This window comes from Austrofundulus limnaeus, unplaced genomic scaffold, assembly GCF_001266775.1.
Source record: "Austrofundulus limnaeus strain Quisiro unplaced genomic scaffold, Austrofundulus_limnaeus-1.0 Scaffold91, whole genome shotgun sequence".
NCBI lineage: Eukaryota > Metazoa > Chordata > Actinopteri > Cyprinodontiformes > Rivulidae > Austrofundulus > Austrofundulus limnaeus.
Genome location: NW_013952493.1, coordinates 606,162 through 617,552, shown reverse-complemented (window position 1 = coordinate 617,552; position 11,391 = coordinate 606,162). Strand labels below are relative to the sequence as shown.

At 41.1% G+C, this 11,391-nt stretch overlaps 1 protein-coding gene across 1 annotated transcript in view; it reads right to left on the bottom strand.

Annotated features, from left to right (window-relative positions):
• igsf9ba (immunoglobulin superfamily, member 9Ba) overlaps positions 1-11,391 on the bottom strand; it is a gene marked incomplete in the record, with an annotated part of 78,670 nt that overhangs the window by 41,281 nt on the left and 25,998 nt on the right. The window contains 1 exon segment of the mRNA XM_014012429.1: positions 5,804-5,950. Within this exon segment, the coding sequence (XP_013867883.1) occupies positions 5,804-5,950 (147 nt within the window).

The following is an 11,391-nucleotide window of genomic DNA, read 5'->3' as shown; positions in this document are numbered from 1 at the left end:
CATACATACATACACACACACCCCCCGTATATATGCAATTTTAGGTGAGGACAAGCTTTTATATATTGAGTGGTAACAGTGCTCTTTTCAATAAGTAATAGTAACTGTAAATCCCACCCCCAAACATGAACTACAGGGTGAGTCAAAAGTTACAGGACACCCTTTACTTCAGAAACGAGAGGGAAAATGACGTATCTAAATACCCCAGCAAGTAGTGAGTGAGGGGCCCTCTTTTTGGCTGCCAGATATGTCATTTTCCCTTTTGTTTATGAAGTAAAAGGATGTCCAGAAACTTTTGACTCGCCCTGTATAAAGCTCAGAAGGTGATTCAACTCCTGTAATGCCGTATTTGTCAATTGATCCATATATGACAACAATATAACAAATCTCCTGAAATTCTATTTGGGTTTTTTGGTTTTGCTGTCATCCCAGGATTTTCAGTGGCCCCCCACATGCCCCCCCCCCCCCTTTTTTTTTGAGGCACCACTGCTGGCTCCCCAAACAAACCCTCCTTTTTCGTCATTTTTCAGGCTTATGAAACAGTTCTTTCTCAAAAAATACACAACAATGTGAAAGAACGCTACCATAGCTAAGACTAACACTTTAACACTTTTGCATTGTTTCTTTAGTTTAGATGCTATTTTCTCAACCGAACAACATCCGTGTTGCTACACAGATATGTAAGCACTGGGCAAAGATACACTGTTAAGCCTGTCTATGCTAATAGATGTTTTATCAAGTTCCACCTGATGTTTCTGAGCCACAATGAAGCTTTTAATCATCTCCTCCAGACCAGTAAACTGCAGCTTCCTTCCAGCATGATGTTCTGAGTATAAACGGTGGTGCTGTGTTCAGTTTAGACGGGAAACAAACAAAAAAAAAAWGGCTGCCATGGTAAAAATGGGTCAGTGCTTGCCGCTGGGAGTGCTGCCACGCTTCAGACTGCACACAAGCACCTCGCATGGAATAAACAAATTGCCCAATTAGCACATTTAGACATCTGTCTGTCCACGCTGCCCTCTCACTCCCCAACACTCGTTACATTACACCGAAATGCTGGACTTATACGTGTGTTCCCGCTCGTTCGGCCAACGGGTCGATGGATATTAAACTGATCAGAAACACATCACAGGAGACATTGAACCTGACCCAGTTGGGCTGCTAAAACTTTGTGCTTCTATTTTAGGATTTACGTCATTGATTTTCAATGGAATGCAGTGTTTGCGAACAAAATATGCACGTTTAATTCAACCAAGTGCATCACTTCTTTTGTTAAAAGCACAGCAAACAGTCTGCTGTCAGCTGTGATCATCTTAAAATATCTTTAAACTACAGGCTTTAAAAAAAAAAATGTTCTGCCTTAAGTTACAAAAGTGGAAAAGGAAACAACGTCACCAAACATAAAAAGTGGTATCAGTCCAAAGTATTACGTATTTTATTGAGTATAAGTATGAGGTATTTGAGGCTGAGTTTGATACTGGGACACCTGTATTTACCGGTACCTAATGTTTTACTTTTTCTTTTAAATAGCAAACATAAGCTTTTTTTGAACATAATGAGCTCCTCAAACACTGTGCTGCTGGTATTTTTAGCCAAGTAAAAGCCCTGACCAGCACCACTTTAGCTGCTGTCTAATTTTTGAGACTAATTTAGATTTTTCTCAAGGGAAGGCACATCAGCTGACAGGAAGTGGCGGGACACTCGTGGCGTTACCGGTGACAGCAGGTACACGGGTCCACCTGGGATTCGTTTCACACCGTCAGCTCCGGCTCATCACGGAGGACGCGTCGCCACGGTTTGGGAAACCTGGGAATTGCACGGTGAAAAAAAAAAAAAGCAACCTGCGCAGTAAATTCCTGCCCTACTTACTGCAGCTCGTCATTAATTAGAGGCATTAAAGAAAGAGCTGAAGAAGCTGCGCACGGTTTATTTAAACATTTTTTTGAATCCAGTGAATACATCCTGAGTTTCATTAAACTGTGTCCACTCTTTCATGAAATATTTTGCTAATTAACCTATCATTAAAACACTTACTGACGCTTTAGAAGTCGAGACAACAAGTAAGATAGGATGAGTAAGAGAAAAGAGAGGAGGGAATTTAAAAAAAGGAGGGGTAAACCAAGACAGACTGGCCTCAGTGTCCTCTTCGGGCAGGAGGCCTTGCCATCTGACACCTGCCACCGCGTGGGCATGAATTCCCTGTCCGCTTGGCAGGAAGTTGAGTCCAACAAACTGGAACTCAAAGGAAGAGTTTATGCAAATCCCAGCGGCCGAAGGAAATGACTGTCCTTAGTGTCTGAGCAGCGGCCAGAAGAAAAGGGCACCTGCTTCCTTCAAAGACTCCCATTTAGAGAAAAATAATGCCTCAACTCCTCTGTTAGATGTCTACACTCTGAACAAGCTTGTTCCTTAAAATTATAAATAAATAAAATATTCATGCAAAAACTGGGAAAATGATCACGTTCACCTGCAAGTTCATGTTTGGCAAATATACTACAAAAACAGGAAGTGAAAAAAGAGCAATAAATAAGGCATGAATTGGAAGCTAGATTTTGAGGTGGGRTTATGTTGAAACCTTACGAACAATTAGTATCTTAACTGTATCAGACAGTTTTAAGAACATCAGATTGGAGAAATAAAGTTTAATTTTGACCAAACTGACGAGCTAATGAACAAAGTGGATTGCTGCCTTCTTAAAACAGTTTTAAACTTAAAAAGTAATGGCTATTCTGTAAACTTTCACATTTCATTTATGACTTTCGTCAGTGAAGTGCCCAAGGCTGCACCAGAAAGTGATACAGCTAGCTGCTGCTATTATTGGCACATGCTAATAACCATGGAGCTCATGAAAATGAAATGATTCTGTCAAATAGCTCTCGGTAGTTATCACCTCATCAGCCATGACATCAGTCACAAAGAACTGAAGATAAAGAAAATGAAAGAAGTTTTATTGTCGGCTACACTATGCTAGCGGCTAATGGATAGCTAAAACAGGGACCCTTCTATAACATTTTTCAGACTTGTGAAATAGTACCAGTTTGAATGTATCAATCCATCAAGTGCTCATAAGATCCTAATTAATAATTACTTGACAGAACATTTCTTCAAAATTACCAGACTATCCCTTTAAAGGCTTGCACAATAGTGTTTGCATATCTTGTTATGAAATAGTTAAGACTAGATTTGTTTTAAAATGGCAGAAATACGCTTTTGTTTTAGCCTTCCGCTGACTAGACCTTGTCAAACTAGTCGAAATTCTCTAAACTGCCAGGTAAGACATTCATTGCTCATAATCTTTTCAATAAACTACAGTTCAAAGGATGTAAATTTTCATTTAATATGAGTTCTGCAGCTCAGTTTCTGTTAAAAACCTCGACAGAGGTGTAATAAGGGAGCAGTTAAGATGGAATATTAATGAGGTGGTTAAAGAGCTGCAGTATGCCAACACAACAAGACATTTGTACAAACGCCTGCAGGTTTACACTCAGTGACCGCTTCGCCTGATTCATCATAAACCAGCCAGCAGATCTCTCCTTTAGTTACATGCAAGCTCTTGTAACGTGGCTGTTATGCGCTCAGAATACTGAGCAGAAAGTCGTTTGTCGTGGGTAAACGTGCTAATTCACGCTGACAACGCAAACTTCCGGAAAACATTAGGTTCAGCTTTGATAAYGAGTGTTTACACGAATCAGTGTTTTTATTTCAAAGTGATTATGCTGGGCCATGGCTTCTGTAAACGGTTCTTTACCCAGAACTGTACACACCGTGCACGGTGATCATTATTCAAGTCTGGTGAAAACGGCAGTGAGACTCGTGCACAATTGAATCAAGAAAGCACGAGTTTCACGCAGCAATCATAAGTTCACAGACCCAAAATATACATGAGACTGACGGTTGCATCTCGAGTTTATTTAACAGCAGCCTCACAAGTAAAAGCAACACCTTTACTCAGAACTTTTCACTTTCTGTCACTTAGATCGACTATTTTATTTAAAATAATAAAGGCGTAGCACTCCTTGAAGGAATGCATATCACCTGTTACCTTTCATGCCAGAGTTTTAGTCAATAACCCTCTTACGTTAAGAAATCCTGCATGATGTATTAGCAGACAGGATATGGGTTTTGAATGACTGTCAGCTACTACCACACAAAACTTCAACTCAACATCTATAAATTTCACAGTTAGAATCATTTTTGTGTAGTCAAATGTAAAKTAGTTGGGGCAGCCATCTTGAAATCATTTGACTTTGAAAGTTAGTCAGTTGCAGATTTATATTCAGTAATCTTTTTCTGAGAGCTTCCTTGTAACACATCCAGTGGGTCTTGTGATATTTTGCTAACAGACAAACACCGATGACACCAGCAATAAATGGCAAAATTTTAAGCTAAGATGTTGCACTCAAAGTATGTTTTGAGTTGCTCAGCTACAATCAAAACAATTTTGAACCAAATCGCTGTAAATTTGGCTGAGTTTTAGACATTTTTGTGCTTTTCAAGGGCAGCTGGTTGTAGCAGACGTCTTGAATAGGATTGAGTCCAAAACTTATTCAGCTAAAGAATCAAATGATTTCTGTCRTCGCATGAATGCAGAAACACGTTGGAATAATGCACAGAAAGTCTGCGTGYATGGTCGTAAATAATGATTTAATTCTGAGCGACAAACAAACAGGACTCAATCARGAAGCTCTGTATGCTTGTGGCTGACACGTCAGCGGAAAGCAGCCAGTAATATAACATTATGTTAACACCATGTGACAGTTTACAACCAATCACAGATCGMCAAATGTACTGTCCAGCCTATCACAGGGCTCCCAGCTCAAAGAGTTTCTTATCAAACAAGAGAGATCAGTCCGTTGCCGAGTCCTGTTGTCTGGGCCAGCACAGATTAACATTGAACATGAGATATATGAATACTGGACAGCTTCAATGTGAAACAGATAATTAGTCCATAACAATTACTTTCTGAAAGTTTGATTTAAATTTATTTATTGATTCATGAGATACTTTGCTAAAAGACACAGAGAGTTGATTCAAATAGTTAAAGGCAAAGATTTAAAAACAAATCTCACTAAATCAGTTATCACTTGAATTATTAAGTTGGGGATCGCTCTCAGCTACTACCATGCCAAATTGTAGCTGAGATAGCCTTTTTGGTGTTGCTTAGATGTGGCAGCCAGCTTGGTTAACTCCAATTGTTAATCAGTTGTGTATGTCAAACCAGTGATTACCGTACTTTTTGAGAAGTTCTTTAAAGATTCTTCGCATTAAACGAGGTTTGAAAGCATAAAAAAACCACAAACTCATCGCTGTCTGCAGCGCTCTGCAACACTGAGAAGACACTCTCCACACTGGATTCTCCGAGCCACTGGGGCATTCCTGGGAAATGCAAAGGTGCAGATTTGTTTTTCCGCCTGGTCATCAGTTTGATAGCTCTCATGCTATCAGAGACGATCCCTGCTGGAACCGCCTGAAACGAGCCACGATCAATCCTACTCTAACCAGCCTCTCGCTCTGTTTTACCCGAGGTGTTWAAAGAAAAAAACAGAACTGCACTCATGATGTGACCAAAAGTACTGATCAGTAGTTAGGAAATGATAACTACTGTCAACTAGTATTACGGTTGAGCTTGATTAGCTGCGGCAACTGTTTGAATCAAGCTGACTCCAACTTATAATTAGTCGTAGATGTATACCCAATGATTACTTTCATTGAAATTCATCCAGTGGTCCATGAGATATTTAGCTGACAGGAAGGCAATTCAATAATCACACGACCTTTCACAATAAAAGTTCAAATGACTCACCGTTGACTGTGAGGTGCACCCAGCTGCCGTTGTGGAAGGTGTCGTACTGTTGCTCCAGCATCAGGACCCTGCACTCGTACCAGCCCTGGTCCTCAGAGCGTACCGGGTCAATCTGCAGGGAGGCCTTCCCGTGCAGAGAGGCTCTACCTGCACACACACACAGGGGTGGAAGTGGACATCTGAATTACCCCAAAACTACCCAGTAACTATATCTTTGCTGGTACTTTTCAAAACAGACACATTATCATGGCGCTAACAGACAAATGAGCACACGYACACGGGCAGTGACATCATTGCCCGCCTCAGGCAGTGGGCGATAATATTCTCCCAGAAGCGAACTATTCCTCTAACAGATAAAACACCATAATGTTTAAAGTTAACGTAACACCCATGCAGCTCGAGATTTCAAATTTCTACATGAAGCTGCCCTGGAGCCTCACCTTCATTTGAATTAGCATAAACTGTTTGATGTCACCGTTGGAAAAACGCCGGCCCTGTACTTCACAGAACACCACACTTCCTCTAAAACTTCTCCATCCCTACCTCGCCCGAYTTCAAGGCTGGGGATAAATTGGAATTCTAAAAAGGCGGAAATCTGGAGGGATGAGAGGCGTTGAGGAAAAGCAGGCGTGGTGAAATCTTCCACTGCTGAGCTGCCTGTCTTCAAACCTCCAGCCCCGCGCGCCTCTGACAGCCCGACAGACTAAAACGCTCGCTCCCGCTCTGTCTGACAAGTGTTCAGAAATGAGGCGTTTCTCCAAAACTTTGATGTGGAGATGTACTGTAAGCACAGCTTCCTGTCACTTCAAAGTCAGCGTCAGGCAAATACACTGACACTAAGGGTGGGCTGAAACTGCTCTGCTCGACATGTAAATGCAATAGATAGATCGCAAATCTTGAAACTGCAATTATAAGGGTAAATTWAAAAAAAACAGACTTTTCTATTTTGTTAGCAGAAAATCAATACAGCAAACAGGAACCAACATGAGTGAAGGAACGCAGGATTGCAGTAAAAGGATTGTCTTTAAAAATTCAGGTTTACTTAATTTKTTTTCCACCTGAGCTCTGAAGTGCTGAGTGCACACAGGGATGGCAACGTGAAGGAAAGGGATCAACCTCAGCTCCCATTTGTCAGGAAGTCAAAAGGTCCCGCATGAATCAGAGTTTACAGTCCGAACTGGCCTCGTGGCAAAGATCACTTCAAGAGGTTCTGTCTCCTGTGAATGCCCAAAACACAACCTCTGGTTCAGATCACAGGATTTACTAATAAAAACGAGAAGTGACAAATGYGGCCCCACAAAGAAAAAGTTCAACCACGAACAGAAAATATTTAAATCTGAGTGGGAAGTGTTCCATTTAGTGACCTCAATTATTCTCTGTCACGCACCCCCTAAATCAAAAATTGCAAATTGATTTAAAATGTAATTTTGAAGATAAAAAAATGATTGTTTTACTTCAAGATATGTGAGGTTTTTTTCATTTATGTGGTTCTCATTCTTTAAGGTCAATGAGTTCTTCAAAAATCTATATTTTAATTTATTTGTTTACTTCCAGGTAAAATATCCTGATTTCTGTGGTTCTCCTTCTTAAAGACCATTAAATACTTGAAAAAAAWTTTTTTTATCTTTTAGAACTGGTTGGTTCCCTCCCAGCACCTCTATTTGAGAAGCACTGTGATAAAACAACACAAAGGAATTAATAATTAGCAATCAAAGTCCACCTGTGAAGGCCTCAGAGGTTTGGTACAGAACATTAGTGATCAAACAGCATCATAAAGACCAAAGAACGCACCAAAACCAAATCACAAACAATATCCCAAGCTTTGAACGTCTCACTGAGCACCGTTTAATCCACCATCTGAAAATGGAAAGTGTTTGACTCGGCTGCAAACCTCACACTGCAGATCATCTGATCATCTTTAACACACCATCCCTGTGAAACATGGTGGTGGTAAATCGTGATGTGGGGGAGTATGTTACAAAAGGACAATCCTGAGGAAAAGCCCTGTTAGAGGCTGCCAAATATTTGAGACGAATGTGGAGATTCTTCCAGAAAGACCTGAAACATCCAAACTAGTTCAATCAAAGCATTTTCATGTCATAAAAAGTCCTAAAATATCCAAATATTAGCATTTTTATTTACTGTCCATCCATCCATCCATTCGTTCATCTTCTTCCTCTTATCCGGGGTCGGGTCGTGGGGGCAGCAGCCTAAGCAGAGAGACCCAGACTTCCCTCTCTCCAGCCACTTGGGCCAGCTCATCCGGGGGAATCCCAAGGTGTTCCCAGTCCAGCTGAGAAACATAGTCCCTCCAGTGTGTCCTGGGTCTTCCTCTGGGTTTCCTCCCAGTGGGACATGCCCGGAACACCTCACCAGGGAGGCGTCCAGGAGGAATCCTAACCAGATGGCCGAGCCACCTCAACTGGCTCCTCTTGACGTGGAGGAGCAGCCCTCCCGGATGACTGAGCTTCTCAGCCTATCTCTAAGGGAGAGCCCAGACACCCTGCAGAGGAAACTCATTTCAGCAGCTTGTATCCGCRAACCCGTTCTTTCAGTCACTACCCAAAGTTGTGACCATAGATGAGGGTAGGAACATAGACCGACCGGTAAACCGAGAGCTTTGCCTTCTGGCTCAGCTCTCGCTTCACCAYGACAGACCGGTACAGCGCCCGCATCACTGTAGACGCAGCACCAATCCATCTGTCGATCTCCCACTCCATTCTTCCCTCATTCGTGAACAAGACCTGGAGATACTTAAACTCCTCCGCTTAGGGCAGGACCACCTCCCCGACCTGGAGGAGGCACCCTACTCTTTTCCGGCTCAAGACCATGGTCTTAGATTTGGAGGCACTGATCCTCATCCCGGCTGCTTCACACTCGGCTGTGAACCGCTCCAGTGAGAGCTGGAGATCACGATCTGCTGAAGCCAAAAGGACCACATCATCTGCAAAAAGAAGAGATGTGATCCTAAGATCACCAAAAAGGATCTCCTCATCACCTTGGCTGCGCCTAGAAATTCTGTCCATAAAAGTTATGAACAGAATCGGTGACAAATGGCAGCCTTGGCGGAGTCCAACCCTCACCGGAAACTAATCTGGTTTACTAAGTAAGTTGTATTTACTGATTTAACTTTATTACGAGCCTTCCCCAAAAAAAGGGTCTGTATTTATTTGAACAGGTGCCACTGCAGCAACGGCAGCAGAGGTGATCTGGACTAATACATAAACACTCCCAGGTTGAAGCATTGGAGAGTTTTCTAAATCTGTAGGGAGCAGAGATGTAATTTAGTTTTCCAGCAGCCTCCTGTCCTAAAGCAGCAGGATCTGACACTAAAACTTCACAAGCTGCACATCTAAATTATTGATTGCATCTTTGCTGGAGTGAGAGCAAAAATAGATGTTTTAAATGCAATAATTTCCATGTGGCTGCAGTAGAAACTGGCAAGATGATCCAGGATAGCAGATCATATTTCTGACTTAGCAGGAAATTATTGAAGTAAAAAAGAAAAATCCGGTGCAATAAGAAAATATTGTTTCTCTTTATCTGAACCAGTATTAAAAATGAGCTAAATTTCAATTTTCTGCAAAATGAAGTGTAAAAGCTGGGAGCTGAATGATTCGAAAGAAATTAATTGTAAAAAGGTAACATTGAGATGAGTAGCAACAAAACTTGTGTTGCCAGCTGACATGTTTGGAGAAAAAGATGCAAGGAGCAAAAAGACATTAAAAAAGGCTCAGAAAAAAGTAGAAAGAAGATTAAGGAGATATAAAAAGATAAAAAAGGGCAATTAAAGAGGCTTAAAAATCAAAAATGAAGCATAAGGACATTAAAAAATGAAACAAATAGACAAAAAGATGCATAAATACACAAAAAAGACTCTAAAGCAGACTTAAAAGCACACAAAAGGACAAAAAAGCACAGAAATGGACACATAAGGAGTAATGAAAATGAAAAAGAGAGAGCAAATGAGCAAAACAAAGCAAAAGGGGACTTCAAATAACAGAAAGGAAATAAAACAGCATAAAAACAGCAAATAGAGAGATTAAAGGCGAACATAAAGGGAATTAACAGCATGCTGAGATAAAAAAAACAAAAAATACATTAAAAGACAAAAAGCAAGCATAAACAGACATAAAAAACTAAGAGGACACACAGGGAGACATAAAGAAAGCATAAGGAGACAAATGTGTTGAAGTAGATTTCAAAAGGTTTTTAAGGATGTAAATATGATTTCTATGCATTTCAAGGAAAAAAGTAAATAATGTAAAATGTGTAACAAATGTGTAAAAAATGCAAAAAATAAATAAAATTGTATTCATAAGGAGCCAAAATGTAATTTTTACATCTAAACAGCTAAAATTGTTGAAATGGTTACAGTTTTAAAATGCTGGGGCGAAACGACAAAATGCTGACTCAGCATTCACACTGTTAGTAAGAGATAAAACAGACGAGAAAGAGGTTTTCTGCAAACAGCTGCATTGTGACAAATGCCTGCATTAGTAAGTATAAGCACAGTATTTATGGGTTTGTGTGGCAGCAGTATGATGGGGATGATTACACACGTGCTCTAAACATCAACTTTACTCGTACTGAGTGACCCCAGTCCATGGGAATAGCCCAAATGAGCTCTGAGACCCCCCCCCCACCACCACCACCACCAACSCATTAGGTGGCCCAAACGAGCGTCTCTTAAAGAAGAGTCCAGCGTCGCCGTGCACACGCGGTCCCCAGAATGCACTTTAATCTATGTAATGAGACCGGCCATATTCGTGTTGCATCTGTTCACTGATAAATCCACAACAGTGGACTCGGAGCCACATGGCAGACGCCCACGAGCAGAGTCCAAGCGAGCGCAGCGGAGCGTTGAAAAGTGCAGCTTGTTGAAACCCCGCTGTTTAGAGTGGAGCTTAAAGTAAACAATGATACACTCCAGCAGATTGAACGTCCACTGAGGCCCATTCAGGATGAGAAGGAGGGTCCCCAAAGCAGCGAGCTGCATGTTTTTCTGCGTTTAAGACTTCGCCAGAAACATCAGCAGGGTGGCGTTTCAGTAAATGTGTTGTTTTTCACACATTTTTATCAAATTCATGAGAAGAATTAAAGGCTTGCTTGATGGAATGAACATCACTCGCTGCCGTTAGATCAACTTCTGGTGAGAACCACCCGCTTTGGATGTTATCATCCATTAAATGGACGTTATTAGCTGTTATCTGTCCCATCAATGGCTTCAGACTGTCAGCTGGTTAATATGAGGCATAAAACCACTAAGGTTAGTTTCAGAGAAAATGACATGGGCTACGATAAAGTAGACCGGACTCCAGCAGTAGCAGATTGTTGCATTCCAACGTATATRGCACTGGTAACCCACTAGGGGGCACTGTCGGGACAGTCTGAAGCTATTCTATGGGACTGATAACCGCTAATAACATCCATTTAATGGACTGATATAGGCCTGTCACGATAACAAATTTTGCTGGACGATTAATTGTCTCAAAATTTATTGCGATAAACGATAATATTGCCTGGTGACCGTTTTACAACTAATAATTATAAAAGCGTAATGTGTAAGTGTAATAAATCAATAAACT